The sequence below is a fragment of the Monocercomonoides exilis genome (genome assembly GCF_001643675.1).
Source record: "Monocercomonoides exilis strain PA203 chromosome Unknown scaffold16-1735695, whole genome shotgun sequence".
NCBI classification, from domain to species: Eukaryota; Preaxostyla; order Oxymonadida; family Polymastigidae; genus Monocercomonoides; species Monocercomonoides exilis.
In genome coordinates this window covers 178,423-193,926 of record NW_027150561.1, presented here as the reverse complement: position 1 = coordinate 193,926, position 15,504 = coordinate 178,423, and the positions used below count along the sequence as shown (strand labels likewise).

The following is a 15,504-nucleotide window of genomic DNA, read 5'->3' as shown; positions in this document are numbered from 1 at the left end:
GGGGCTGAATTGAGTGATGATCTCAAACCTTGCTGAGCTGACTGCGCATTTAAAGCAGATAACGTAGCTGCTGACGAAGATGATGAAAGTGACTGTCCTTCTTGTCTTGATTCATTCGCTTCATTCTTAGGTGGAGTCTTCAGGAATTTGTAGCGGTCCATGAGTCTTATTAGCCAAGCTTTCACAAGAGATGCGATTGGAGTGACCGTTTTGTCCACAAATACAATTCCACATCGCGATAAAGTGGCAGGAGAAGCAGCAGACACACAGTCGGATTCGAACAAGATGCGTGTGCTGGGTGCTAACAAAAGCCTCTCTCCACTTGAAAGAGACAGTGTGCGGTGTCCATCCATGGCTGAATTGAATATCTCCAACCACCAGAAATCAGATGGAGAGCAATCAATCAGAATCCAATGCGCTTTCTCGCTCTGCCCAGCCACAATTGACGACATATCTGCATTCAAAGAACTGTCTTTCTCGTGATTCTGAGGAACTTTTGTTGAATCTGTTTTTTTGTGCTTGTCTGAATTGCTTTCATTGTGTTTTTGCTGTACTTTGCTTTGCTTTGAAAGTTGTTGAGCAGCAAGGTTGGTTGGCTTCACTGATGCAGCCGCGGAGGCTGAAGATGAACTGGCTGATGAAGAAGACACTGATGGTAAAAGAGAAGCACCGTTGAGTTCATTTGATTCGTTTCCTATTCCAATTGAGCTTTCTCTCATAAACATCGAAAGGATTCCATCTTTCCATTCATTCGTTGCAGCCGCTGCACGGCCCATCACATCTGCCTCAGAAAATGCAGAAGGAAACACTACTCGAACAGAAACTTGGGTGAATGCATCAGAACGTGCCTTGTTCCTTGCCAGGGTGCGAGCTGCCATGCGGCGGTGTCTGTCTTGTCTGTTAAACAAAATGTTCTTTGCTGCAGCTGCTGTGGAAAAGTCAATATTGTTATCTGACAGATTGCTGGAGGCAGTATTTCCGAACTGCTGCCTTGCCTTTTCTGTCTGTCTGAATTGGCCTGGAAGCGACGATGATGCAGCACCTGTCGCATTTGGAGCAGAATCTTTGTATGAAATCACCTGTCCAGCCATCTCATCAACCCAGAATGCGATTTCTTCTTCCTCCAACATTTCTTCCATTTCATTCATGTTGTCATCATTCGCTTCTTCGTCTTCTTCTTCGTTGTCATATTCGTCAAGAGAACTGATGGAGCTGGCGAGGCTGTTGTTCCACATGCTGATTGCTTTCCGTTGAGGTTGGCTGAGAATGATTCCTGAATTGCTCCTTTCTGCATATACTGTTGCCATCTGTGCAGTTGTAGCTGAAGCAGAAGGGGATGAATATGAAGAAGAAGAAGAAGAAGGTGATGCTCCAGTGTGCCGCTGATTTTGGCGAAGTCGTTTGTATTCGCTTGCTCTTGTTGGCAGTCTGTCATCCAATGCATCGCTATCAGCATCATCAAGTAATGAATCTAATTCGCTGTCGAGATCAAAGTCAAGATCATCGTCATATGAATCTAATGTGCCAGCATCGTCATCATCCAGCACATCATCGCTCAAACTGTTACCTTCATCGTCAAACTCATCAAATGCCTCTGAATCCATTGCGTCTTCAAACAGAAGCTCATCCTCTTCGTCATCTCTGATTGGCGACATATCCTCTCCGAATGAGCGCTCCCCATTAGTTGCATCGCCACTTTCACCTCTTTCTCTTCTCTGCCGCATTCTTCGTTGTCTCATTCTTCTCTTCTTCATCTTTCTTCTCTTTCTTCGGATTCTTCTCCTTCGTAATTCTGCTTCTTTGTTTTCCGTTTCTTCATCGTCCAGCACAGTGTCCATTCCACCAATCATCTTCAACTGATTCCCCGCATCTGCATATCGATTTGGAACAGCACCGTCTCTCGAAACATTTCTGTTCATTTCTCCATCGCTCAAGTTATCCCTCTCTCTAACGCCACGGACGCCACTTAGCATGCTGCTGTCCATTCTCCTTTTCTCTTCCTCCATCAAAGAATACTTTGCTCGCATCAGCCGCTGCTTCCTGAGCTTCTTTGCTTTGAGTCTATTTGGATCCGCAGATCTCGACAGCGCCCAACGGAGCTCGTAGCTCAGAAGAGTCCACGCAGTTGCAAGCAGACGCAATATTGTTGTCTTCCCTACGCCAGCTCTGCCAACAAGGAAGACGCCAGTGCGTGTCTGGATAGTCTCGTGCAGCTGAAGGCACTTGTTGATGAGCTGAGGGCAGGAAGCCAGATGGTATTCTTTGATGGTGCTGGAGAGAGCACTCCGCAGCAGAGTGAGCGATGTGAGTGAAAGACGTGCATCTACAATAGGAGAGATGTTGTTCCTTGTTGTTTCTGGCATTGTCCGTTTTGATTGTATTGAAAGCGAATCTGGGAATGTGTCTCTTTCATTTGAGGAATGCTTTTCTTTCTTCGCATCTGCTCTGCGAGAAATGGCTGCTTTATCTGACGAAACATCCAGCGACGATCCATCATCAAATGGCGAAGGTGACATAAGTGGAGAGAATGTGGGTGAGTTTGTTATGGAATTATGCAGAGAAGAGCTGTGAGTAGATAGGCTTGATGATGCAGTCTGGAAGGATGCAGCTGACATTGTTTGGAGAGCAGTCATTGATTGGAGTAGAGAGGTAGAAGGAGAGTGGTTGTACCATGAGTTCTTGTGTGCCATCAGAAGAGAAGGGATGCTCGGATGGCTCGCCTGCTGGTCGATGCGCCCAAAGAGTGTCTGTTTCATTTGAATTATCTGAGACTGATTCTGATGCCTCACCAGCATCGCTTGTGAATCCCGAGAAAGCAGCGACTTCGATTCCAGTGCAGCAGATGAAGAATGATCAATTGGAGATTTTCTATCATCAGGCACAACAACCGAGACCTCCTCTTCGCTGTCTCCGTGCTGCAGCATCGAGTCATCATCAAAGCACGACGACACAATTGCTCCAAACGTGGATACGTGATTTCCTGTTAAGAAAGGCACAACACACGAAAGAAGCGCAGAAGACACTGCAATCATCTCTGCCTCTGCATGTCTCTTGTTCTTCTCCTTCTCCAAGTCCCTTGCTGTGTTGTGCGACAAAATAGACTGATCACCAGTAAGTGAGTCAGATAGTGAAAGAGTTCCTGAGTCACTGCTCTGAAGAGTTGGGAACGACAAAGCAGAAGACAAAAGAGGTGCTCCAACTGTTGCTGTTTTTGGGCGCGTCTCAGACAGGTCGAGAATGGAAAGCGGAGAAATTGTTGGCGAAAGAGTGGTTGTGACAGAAAAGATGGACGAGAGTTGGCCATTTTCTGGTTCTTTGGATTTGGGCAGTCGGCTTTTTGATTTGTCTTCTCCGCCGACAGAGTTGACATCATCACCAAAGCCAAATGAATGGCCATCGAAGTCATCTTCGTCGTTATCCTCGTTCGACTTGTTTCCTGTCAGTTCATTCTGAAGCGACGTGTCATACAGCGAGAAGACTAGCGGATGCAAAATGGACTCTGCCAGTTTGATGACCTGCTGCAGGAGTCGGATGGAGAAGTCGTAGAACAGAACATTCTGCTCGCTCTGCAGCAGCGTCGAGCTCAGCGTAAAGACCCGCTCCAGCTGCCTTGCCAGGACAGGCGCTGTGGTGAATCCGAGGCACATCAGCTGCACCTCAGCGATGTAGCTGAACTCGGCTTCGACCATCGCAAACGGGCGGAAGAGAGACTTCAGGTTGTCAGGGATGGAGGCAGTGTCCTGCGAGGTGGAGGAAAATGTGTGCGAGAAAGAAGGCGAAATGGTGGAAGAGGACAAGTGATCTGCATTGAATACTGGAAGAAGAGGAATACGAGATGGTAAAGAAAATAGAGAAGCAAAGCGATGGCCAACTGAAGTGGATGAATTGACAGAATGTGAATCGGCTGACTGAAATGACGAATTGCTGCCAGAGGAGCGAGAGATGTCAATGGTGATCATCAGCACTCCATTTGGATCAATAGTCAGTTCGTCTGATTGGAAGAGCAGGCGCTGTAGGCCTCTTGTGAAGGCAGACTGTATCTCCTGTATCTGCTGGGCTATCACAGAGAGCGAGGCCGGGTCCAGCGACTGCGCCTCGTCCAGCAGGCACCAGCACCCGCTGCAGGCGTATCCTCTCAGAAAGCGCAGGAGAGAAGAGACAGACGAGGTGGATGTGCAGGAGAAGAGCGAGAACGGCTGCCCCGTCATCCGCGCGAGCTCTTTGCATGTTTCTGTCTTGCCAACACCAGCTGGCCCGATCAGCGTCCATGCTAAAGTGCTCTGTAGTGCGAGGAAGGCTGTTCCGAAGGCCTGCTGTGTCCTCGGCGTGAACACGAACGGCTGTTGAATGCCGAGGAACTCGTTTCCGTAGCAGATGGAGTGGTTGAAGATGCGAATGGTGACTCCGAAGTTGTCGTCGTAGAAGAACTGGGGGGTGGAGTCCCATGAATGAAGTGAGTTTGGAGATGAGCGGAATAAACAGGAGAAAAGATGCGAGCGGCTGGCCGTTGGGAGAGAATGCACTGCCTGTCGATGCATCAGAGCAAGTTGTGAATTGCCAGAAGAAGAAGAGGAGGAGGAGGAGGATGTGGATGAAGTGGATGAGATGGAAGATGATGAGGCAATAGATGAAGTGGATGGTGTGAGTGAGGTGGGTATTGTAAATGAAGTGGTTGGGATGGATGAAGGCGCAGGTGATGGCGAAGTGGAAGAGAGTGGCATGAATGGAGAGGGAGTAGTAGAAGTGGATGGAGGAATTGAGAAGCTGGGTGAAGGTGATGCAGCTGGGTTGTGCTTCCTGTGTTTGTGGACAGGCCCGTTGTTGATGGCAGCGCTGACAGAGAGTGTGTCGAAGACAGCACTATCGAAGGAGAAAGCAGATGCCCAGATCTGCCTGAGTGTGGAGCGCATCTGCAGAAAGAGCTGAAGCATCGACTGGATGCGGAGTAGGTCTCTTGGCGTGGCCGTTGCCCGCAGGCCGCGCAGGAGAATGCCAAATGTTGTGATGGCTGCCTCGACAGAGCGGTGGAGATCGAGCGAAAGGGCAGACACACGTGCTATCTCGTTCTCTGTGAAGATGCGAGACACGACGTCTGTGAACAGCACTTGCGCAACGACAATCAGAACTTGTGTGGACCATTCACGCGGATCTGTCAGTGCTTGCTGCATCTGCTGTTGCTGCTGCATCTGTTGCTGTTGTTGTGCTGAGGCTGCAGCAGAAGCAGACGCAGAGGCAGATGCAGAAGACTGCTGATTCTGTGTGGTGCTTCCCTTTGGTGTTGAATTGAGAGGTGTTGACATTCCCTTTGACGGTGTTTGGGTTGCTGAGTTCCATATACCACTGGTGTTATGTGGAGTTTGCTCTCCGCTTATTTCTCCATTTCGCGTTTCGTCGTTTCCCATCGAAGAAGAGCCAACAGCCGAAGTGACTCTTCCAGGGCGAGGAGAAGCTGACCGCGACGGATTGACTGAAGGAGCGTTTGAGCTGACTTCAGAAATCGCGCTGAGTGTGGACTGATGCTTTGATAGGCTTGTCTGAGACTTCATTCGATGGTTCTTTGCTTTCCTTGTTTTGGGGGGCTGCACAAAAATGCGGGCGAATGTGGCGAAGTTGAAGACTCCGTTGGAAGAAATGCAGTTTTCAAAGAAGGAAGACTGAAGTGCAGACATCTGTAAGTTGAAGGTGTTTTGTGAGGAAGCTGAAGGAAGAGAAGAAAAGGCAGAAAAAGCAGATGGGGTGGACGAGCCGAAGGAAGAGGAAGACGGAGTGGCGGATGGGTTGAGTGCTTTCTGATGTGAAGGGGTTTGAAGTGGAGGCAGGTTTCGTGCATGTGGAAGAGAAAGTGTCAGCAGCATATCAGATTGTTTAGACTGAGATGTGGATGAGGAAGAAGAAATAGCAGGAGAAATATGGTATCTGCTTTTGGTTTGTTCTTGGGCACCTCGTAATGCATCTGTTTGTGCCAATGAATGAGATGAATGAAATGATTCCAAGGGAGACGATTGAAGTGAAGGCTGAGGTGAAAACATGGGTTGTGCGGTGGATGAAGTGGCGAATGTGGATGAAGTGGTGTTTGATGAGGAAGATGCTGAAGAGGAAGAAGAGGAAGAGGAAGAAACAGTTGACTGGAAGAGCATCTGAGACGTGATGGCATATCCAATCATTGCGAGTGCTGTTGTGATCTGAATGCTGAGTGTCGCTCTCATCGAGGACTGCACCGAAAGCAGCCACTGGTCAGCATCAAACCCTTCCACAACAACCTCATTCTGCAACTGCAACCTCTCGTTGCCTGGAGACGATAGCGCCACAATCTTGTTGTTCGCCAGCACGACTGAAGACACACTGTTGAACACTTTTGCAATGTGCGGCACGTTCTCTGTTGGATCGCGTGCGCGTGAGAGAAGGTCGAGCAGCTCCTCGTTTGAGAGGAAGTACAACCGAGGGAAGGCAATGCGCTTCCCATCCAAATACTTCCCCAGCCCCACCCGCACCGACTCCAGCAGCTGGTTGCACTCAACCAGAGTGGAGTATGCTTTGCTCCTTCCCTGTGGCCCACACACCGCCAGCACATGGGGGTTGTTTGCAGCCACAGCCATCAGCTTACGCCAGGCGGTGTCTACAGCTTGGAACTTTCGCACTTCGTGTGGCCTCCGCTGGACGATGTCTGCGCCCTGGAAGACAGGCGCGTAGAACAGCCACAGCTTCTGGCAGCGCACCCACGCAGCGACTGTAGCGCTGATGCGGCTGAGGATGGCGAGCCAGTTCTGCGCACGGGACTCGTATTGATCGATCAGTGGAGAAGAGAGGAATGTCTGCACAGCTGCCCGCTGCTCGTCGATCAGCATTGTGATGTCGCGGGTCTGCGAGATGACGAAGGTGCCTGTGGATTTGTAGGGCACCACAGAGAAGCATGCCTGGCTCAGCTCAGATGACATCCGGTCGAGTCCTGTCTCTATTGCATGCTCGGCTGTGGCATTGTCTGCGATTGTTAGGATCTTCGGGTACTTCTCCAGCTTCATCTCCAGCATCGTCCCCAGAGTAAAGTCTGGCGCACCGTATTGGATGGGCTTGCGGATTTCCTTTGCAATCAGCTGCCAATGGCGTGCCTTAATAGAAGGATTCGACATTTTCAGCACCATTGGTATTCTTGTCTGGAAGGCATCGACCTGCTGCTTCACCTGCATTGCCAGATCAGCCAAAATGGACTTCTTCTTGTCGTCTGCAAAGAGTGCGATGATACGCGACAGAACCTGCTCAATGTTGTCTGTGGTGACTGCGATGTTGTATGCGTCTATTTCGTGGAAGGAGGTGTTTGTCCAAGTGAACGTGCACTTTGACCACTCGCTGATCGCCTTCCACAGTGTCGCCACGGGCTCAAACGTGTCTCGCAGCAGATCAGCTTCTGGGTGTGTGTGCTGCGGGAGCTTCAGCATCTCCTCCTGGTTCGCATACTTCTCAGCCAGACTCCGCGCCTCGTCGATCTGCGCCAGAACCAACGCTGCCTCCTGTGCGTGTGTGTCTGCCTGGTCGAAGTCGTCCACAAGATCAAAGTGCGATGCAGAGGTTGTCAGTTCAATCACCCTTTGCTTCAGCGCCTCCTGACTCTTCTGCAGCTGTGCCACCATTCCTGCTCGAAGGGATCTGATGATGCGGGGCAGGCCCTGAATCTTCTTTGTAAGCTTTGCTGGTGCAACAAAGCATTCCCATCGAACTTGGGAATCTTCTTGTGACGGAGGGAAATGGAAGGACTCGAGAACCTTGTAGCGAGAGCCAAGCATTGCAATGTCTCTTTCTCTCTGTTGGATAATGCCCATCAGCTCATCCACACGATTGTTCAGTGCAAACAGCTCTTCTGTTGTTTTCGGAAGCTGTGACAGTTCTTCGTCATATCCCTTGAATTCTGCGATGATCGATCTGCATTCATCAGAGCATTCATTTGAGAGCGCCTCCAGCAGTTCTTGTCTCAGAGCACCGAGTGCATTGAAGAAGGATTGTCTTGTTTTGCGGAAGTCGATGCAGAAGATGCCAACAATCAGAAATGGTGGAATGTTAACTGCCACTTCTTCGAGTGTCGCTTCAATTGACTTGATTTCTGCGGCAATGTCGCTCACAACTGTGGAGCGAGAGAACAGCACTTTGCGGAACTCGGCTGGTGGAAGCGTCAGAAATGGGGCATAGCGGCTGAACGAGGCAACAAGGGCGATGGGGCCAGCCTCCAATTCGTCAAAGAGCGCGTTCACAACAGAGCGGGAGGAGTCGAGCAGCGATTGATCGTGCACGATGTTGAGGAATTGCCTTTTGGTGTGTGCAGGCAGAGAAGGAATCTCAAACACAGGAAACACATTCGCCACGTGCACTGCTCTGTCGATGGCGCGGCAGGTGGCGTCGCGGAACGAGGTGATTGGAGGATCGAAGGCAAATGTGGACTTCTTCATCACAACATTGATGAGGAACAGAGGCGGCAGCTCAGAGCTGCATTTCGTCACTAACGCCACAACTTCCTCCATCGAAAGGGCAGAATGCAAAGCAAACTGGCGCAATGGGTCGTTCATTGCATAAGGGCTTCTGTTATCTCCACCTCGATCATCTCTCCTTCCTCCTCTTCCTCTGTCTGCTGGGTCTTGCGAGTGGTACATCCGATGGCTGTCTCTTGTGTTGCCCTTCCTGTGCCTCCTTCCTTGGTATTCTGGTGGATTGTCCACTGAAAGATCATCAATGAACTGGACATCTGATGGATGCAGAAACGTGTTCTGCTGCCTCGGTGCAGATGATGGCCGGTTTTGTCTCTTGAGAGTTGATTGAAACGGGCTTGTTGAGTGTTCAGGCTGTCTGGGCGACTGGCTTGATGAGAAAGATACCAATGCGTCATCCTCATCTCCACTGCCGTATTCTCCGTTTTCTCTTTTCATCTGTGCTTCCAACCGTTTTAACTGTCTGATTCTTCTCATTTCTCTGAGCTTTTCTCGCCTCTCTCTTTCTCTTTCTCTCTCTTTTGCTCGTCTTTCCTCCAATGCAAGTGCCTGTGATTGTCTTATATTCGGTAAATAATCCTGTGGAAATGAGTCTCTGAACTGTCGGAACATCGCAATGAACAATCTGAATGACTCTGTCAGTGTAAAACCAACTGTATGCTCCAGCATGTAATTGATAACAGCCACCAGCTTCATCAGCAACGGCTGCGAGCGAGCCAAATTCCCTTTGTCCTTAATGCGCTCGTGGGCGTCCATCACCAATGAGCCTAATGCTTCGAGTGTCACCACATTCACAAAGGAGATGGCTGTGTCTAAGGCAGCAGACAGCGCACGACGATAGCGCGGCAAATCGAGTGGGATTGGCTGCGAAAGCGCATCCTCGTCGGTTGTGGTGAGCGAGTCCTGAAACACCAGTGCTCCTGTTGTTGGGTCGACGGTTGCTAATCCGCTGACGACTGCATTGTCTGTGCTGGTTGCAGAGTTCGACGAAGATGAGGCAGAAGCAGATTGCTGTACAGGAAGCGTCTGATGCGCTGCTTTATTTCCTGCAGGGATCATCGGAGGTGCTGCTGGAATTGGCGATGGGCGAACGGGAGGGTTGAACATTGTGCTGACTGAAAGTACAGACAGTCCGCTGCCACCGTGCAACGAGCCTCCGCTGAGAAGTGCAAGTGCATCGTCTGCTCCAATTGGCCCATGCAGCTGGACTGTCTTCGACGCATTCATCGAGCCAGGCCTCAAAGAAGTGCCAGAAAGGGTTGTGCCATCTGCTCCGCTCTTTCCTTCTTCATCGTCTCCATCTCCTATTTGTCTTGAAGCTTCTTCAGCATCCTTCTTCAGCTTCAGCCGCAGCTGGTTCCGCTCTTCCTCCTCAAACATCATGGCGAGTGTTTTGATCTTCGGAGGCGGAGGAATCAGGTCTGGGTCGATGGGCGATGGGAAAGGCGCAGGAATCCACAGGAAAGATCGGAACTGCATTGCGTGGATGGCACTCCAGGCGCGCTGGGCAGCCTTCAGTATGACTGGGTGTGATAAGTGGAAGGTGAGCTGGAGGTGGTGGATGGAGCTGCGGAAGCGGTGGCGCACAGACAGGAGCTCATCGATGGCAGACCATTCGGAGTGTGGTGGGACGGTTCTGAGATGGGCAGGGAGAAGAGCAGAGGTCGGATTGGTAACGTCGAAGGAGGAAATGCTTGATGGAGAGGAGAATGATGACGATGAACCTGCCGCTGTCATTGAAGAGATATTGGATGCGTTTTGCGGGAAAGTCGATGTGGCAGAAAGTGACTGGATTGATCTGGGTGTGAATGTCGAAGAAAAGAGAGCGGCATATGGAGAAGTGTATGAAAGTGGTGATGTTTGTGAAGTTGCCTGTGCTGATAATTGTAATGGAGTCATAGAAACGTCAGCAGCATTGTTTGCAATATCAGGATCATGATTGTCATTTTCTTGAGTATCATATTTGCTCTCTTTTTCGTTTTTGTTATCTTCTTTTCCATCTGTTATTGCTTTGGATTTTCCAAATAGCCTATTCTTCAGCTGCAGTTTCTCTTTCCTCTTCTGCTCCTGTTTCTCCAGTGCAATTGAGTCGTGTATCTCCATCTTCACCACATACTCATACTGCTGCCTCACCTCCACCATGTACTCTGCCACTACCTTCCCAATATGTGCCACGTGTCTCATCTCCTCCGGCGTCAGTCCTGTGCGGTCAAATACATCTGGCTTCATGAAGATGTCAGATGTCACATGCACCCCGAGATTCGACAGCCCGCTGTGGTGCGCCCACTTCGGGTTGATGACTGACGAAAACGGTGGAAGCGCTTCATATGGAATTGAGTCTTTCTCCAAGAAGCCTTCGATGCCTTCAGCGTACTTCTTCCGGATCTGCGCATCGGGATCATCAGCCTGCTCTTCCTCCTGTGCTAGTTGTATTTCTCGCTCTCTCCGTTTTCTTTCTCTTTCGGCTGCAACAAGCTTCGTCCGCCGCTTTCTGCTTCGTCTCTCTTCGTCTGTCTCTTTGTCTTTCTTTGGACGAAGAATACTTGACACAAACGGTTTGTTTTCACCTTGTTTTTTCCCTCTTTCAGTACCTTTTTTCTGCTTGGAATCTTCTCCTTTTTCATTTTTCTTATCTTTTTTCCCTCCATTTTTAGTTCCCTTCTTTTTCTTTTTCTCCCCTTCAATGTAATAAACGTTATATTCATCTTCACTTTCCTCTTCATCTTCATTATCTTCATCTCCATCACTGCTTCTTTCTGAGTCATCAGCTCCTCGTCCTTTCTCATCATTTGCAAATCCTTGTCTCTCCAAGTGCCTCTTCTTCATCTTCTCCACCTGCTCCTTCACATCCACCACCTTCGTGTTCTGCTCTTCTGTCGAGGGATGCTTGATGATTCCTGTTCTCGGATTAATCTTCTCTCGCAAAAGCCCTGTGATTGCGATGTTCGTCCCATCCTCCTCTCCTCTCACCCCAAACCGCTGCAGAATCGACTCCAAATGCACTCGCAATCGAGGTGCCTTCACTCTCCCTTTCACCCCTCGTGAGACAGCTGTTGCTGCGCTGTTCCACCACTGTGCTCCAACCACCCGATTGATGACTTCGGCGGGGATGCGGCTAAGTTCAGGTGAATAATTGGGCTTCACATACGACGGAAGATACGGATGCAGCGCAGCCAGCTCAGCAGCCTCTTCGTGTGTCAGCGACGCTTTCCTTTGCAGCTGGTGGATCTTCTCAATGTCAATTTGCTGCATCTGACTTGCTCCAGTTTGCTTAGATGCTTTCCTCAATTGAATAGCCTTTGTTTTCTGTGTCAGAAAGTTCGGTGCTGATGTCAGTGTGTATGCAGCCATTGTCCCTTCAGCAACAGAAAGGCCTCCAAGTGCATCCAATCCAATGCCTCCCAAAAAGCGGTGTGGAAGTGGCAGTCCGCTGCGAAGGAGGATCAGCAAGACGTGCTCGTCTGACAGATGAATTGATGTGCCAGTGGTATTTGCAGATGAGCTGGCAATGGCTGCAGCAGCTGAGGAAGAGAAAGAGGAAGGGCTGTTTGTTTGCAGAGAGGACAGTTGGCTGAGCGGAGAGACAGAATAAGCAGTAGCCAAAAGAGAGGCAGAAGTGCCAGAAGGAGAATTCGATCCAGCGCCAGACATCGTCTTAGCTGAAAAGAGAGAGACAGAAATAGCATGGCGAATGCGCTGCTCTGCGTTGTATCTGTACAGTTGAGAGCGAAACAGCCTCTCTGCGAAAATGTCTGGATCGTCTGAGGAAAATCTCAAGTTTAGCCGAGACACAATTTTGCGTTTTTTGATGTGATGCCACTCGATCAGAAAGTATGTTGGCTGATGCAGCTCAGCTGTCTGTGCTTCAGAAGAGCCGTCAAACTCGTCTGAACTGTGGGGGGACTTCGGTGACATCAGCGAAGAACGCGCAGTTGGGCTGTATTCGGTGCGGGTAGAAGGGAGAAAGCCGTTGAGGTCGTTCTGGTCAAACGGGTCGGAAGAAGCCTGCTCGTCAGCTGGGATGGATATTCCGTTGATGTCTTGTGATTGCTTCTGCTGTTGGGAATCTTGCAGTTGTTGTGCTGTTTGCGCGATGATTGATTTGGGGCTTTTTAAAGGTGCCTTTTGAGAGACATCTAGTGAGTTGGATGGCAAAGGTGTTGGAATATCAATAGACAGAGAAGAAGAAGAAGCAGAAGCAGAAGAAGAAGAAGTCGAGGTTGAAGCTGAAGAAGATTGATTGGTGTTGTTTGCAGTTGGTGCTGTGGTTTCTTGTCCAGACATATTGTCTCCTGTGCTTATTTGCCCCTGTGTCAATGCTTCTTCTGTTGATGTGCCTGTGCCATTTGTTCTGTCTGTAGTTTTTTCTCCGTTTTTTCCCAGCTCTTTTGCTTTGTGTTCCGCATTGGCTGTTTTGTGTCTATTCCGCTCGTCGATCGCCCGCAGAACTGTGCACGGCCTCCACTCCCACCCTTCTGCAGTGAGCCATTTCGACTCGCCTTCTGCTGGCAGCTTCACCCGCCCTTCTTCATTACGCGGTGTGAATCCGGCGAGCGTCCTGTCGTCAAAGGGAGTGAGCTGCAAGAACGGCGAGCCTCCGAATTGAAGACCAGGAACTGGCGACAAGCCTGGCGCAGTTCCTTTCAAAGAATCTTTCACAGGATGCGACGTTGACTGTTGTGCCGTGTCTGTTTGGAGAAAATGTGGGCGAAATGCAGAATCTTCAATGAAGTCGCTTTCGGGCTTCAGATCTCTCTGGTATCCTTCTCCCTGGTATTCGTCTTCTGCTTCAAGTGCCTGGTTATTGTTAAGCTGAGCTGTTTTGCTGTATCTTGTTTCTGATGATGCACCGTTTGACGTTTCATGTTGATCTCTGATGGAGCGTGATGAAGAAGGAGAAGAAGATGTAGTTTGAGATACAAGTGGAGATGGAGAAGAAGATCTGGAATGGGGGTGAGAAGGAAAGAGAAGAGACGCTGAAACAGTTGCAGATAACTTGTCTGCCAGCGGAGGAAGTCGAGTTGATGAGGATACAGAAAATGAATTCTGTAATTTATTTGCATTAAGTCCAGGTGAAGAAGATCTAGATGCACCAAAACTTGAAGAAATTTGATCGTGGCACGATGACCTTCTATTGTACGCATAACTCCCTCGCGAAGAAGATGCTCTTTTTGAATTTGGAAGCGGAGCTTGATGAGAGATATCAGGATATGCAGAATATTGTTGGTTGAGAAATGCATTATCCGTTTTCTTTGAAGTTGTTTCTTTAAGAGTTGTTAGTGGTAACTGACTCGTATCAGATTGCGATAAATTAACACTTTGACGTTGAACTTGCTCAAAAGGCTTCAAAATTGTTTTTAAGTTGAATTTTGCTTCGGGTGGTGCTTCAAAGTAAGTTCTCTGTTGTTGAAATCAATAAACATTAAAAAATGAAAATGAAAAATGTAAAGTCTCAAAATAAATCAAAATTTCTATACGTCTAGGGTTGGTGGATGAAAGCGAATTGGAATAACTCCTGATTTTTCAAGATTCTTTGGAGGATGAAATGGACTATATCTTCCCGTACTTTCCAAGTTTCTTTTAAAGAATACAGTACTTTTTGATTTTCCTTCAATATAATTTTTTGCACGGGGTTTTATTGGAGGAGACAAAGAACGAGGTGGAACGAGTGTATTCAATGGTACGGCGGAATTTTTCTGTGTAGAATTAGGTGTTACTGATCTACGTTCCGCCTTTTTCTGCGTAGGATCCATACACCAAAAGAAATCCAGCAAATACTGAAAAAAACAACGTGCACTCTTTTTTATGATGGGTGTGATTTTTCAGTCAATCATTTGTTATCTTTGTTTGAAACTCGCACAACGGAAAGCAAAATGCTTAGCAAGTGAAATGTTTTTTCATGACCTTTCTTTCTTTTCTTTTTCATTTTTTATAAATGCTTTTATTTCGAACTGGATAAAAATATTTCTAATTTTTTTGATAAATTATTTTTATTAATTTTACAGCAAAGGAAAAATTCGAGTATAAATGATTAAAATCAATTACTCGTTCTTTGCCTGTACACGACCCAGACGACGACCTGTTCTACGGGCAGCAATAAGACCAATCTTCTGACCAGCTGGCCTGTTTCTGGCGACTGTTGTTGGCACACCAATGTGTTGATGGTTACCACCACCATGAGGGTGATCGACAGGGTTCATTGCAACACCACGCACTGCTGGCCATCCTCTACGCTTTGCCTTGTATTTGTGATAGCAAACACCAGCCTTCATGATTGGCTTCTCATTACGACCACCTCCAGCAACAATACCGATCATTGCACGGCATGATGAAGGAATAATCTTTTTTGAACCTGATGGAAGACGAAGACGTGTCTTTCCTGTTTCGTGGTTGTGGCTAACAACGGCTGCAGAGTTTCCAGAGCAGCGAGCAAGAACACCACGGTCTCCAGCTTTTGATTCAACGTTGCAGATGACTGTACCTTCTGGCAGTGATGAAACTGGAAGAACATTTCCCACATCGATGGCAGCTGACGGTATGAGAAAAATTATTATTAATAATATCTTTAATCAACGATAAACTTAAAAATCAAAAAATACCTTTCTTTCCGCAGTAAATGAATTGTCCTGTGTACATTCCTTCAGTTGCAATGAAAGTTGCATGTCTCTTCTTGTACTTATATGGGTGACGGAACTCAACAATTGCAAGAGGTGCTCCACGCCCTGGATCATGGATAATTCTTCTGACAACTCCCTTGATATATCCGTGCTTTTCTGCGTAATCAATAGCACGCAATTTTGCAGAACCTTTTCGGTTGTGAACGTGGGATTTGAATAAAGCGCTCCCTCCTTTCCTTTGCGAACGAATAACACGTCCCATGTATCTGTTCTTTATGTATATATAGTAATATAATAAATAAAATGGAAACACATTACTTTTTAACAAAATTTTTGTGTTATAAAGAAAATACAAACAAATTTTTACCAAGAGGAAAATCCCTTACAAGTTTGATCCAGAAACAAAGCCTTCCATA

General features: G+C 48.1%; 2 protein-coding genes across 2 annotated transcripts in view; both read right to left on the bottom strand.

Annotated features, from left to right (window-relative positions):
* Positions 1-14,224, bottom strand: part of MONOS_2433 (dynein haevy chain, unidentified) — a gene marked incomplete at its 5' end in the record, with an annotated part of 29,351 nt that extends 15,127 nt beyond the window's left edge. The window contains 2 exons of the mRNA XM_067872352.1: positions 29-13,871; positions 13,949-14,224. Of these exons, the coding sequence (XP_067729480.1) occupies positions 29-13,871; positions 13,949-14,224 (14,119 nt within the window). The remainder of the gene's footprint in view (positions 1-28; positions 13,872-13,948) is intronic.
* A 65-nt stretch (positions 14,225-14,289) lies between these two features.
* MONOS_2434 (putative 60S ribosomal protein L2) lies at positions 14,290-15,498 on the bottom strand. The gene is made up of 3 exons (XM_067872353.1): positions 15,446-15,498; positions 15,071-15,359; positions 14,290-15,000 (listed from the first exon to the last, which is right to left on the bottom strand). Exons 2-3 carry the CDS (start codon positions 15,348-15,350, stop codon positions 14,513-14,515), a joined length of 768 nt encoding a protein of 255 aa, XP_067729479.1. The 5' UTR covers positions 15,351-15,359; positions 15,446-15,498; the 3' UTR covers positions 14,290-14,512.
* Between the last annotated feature and the right edge of the window lie 6 nt (positions 15,499-15,504).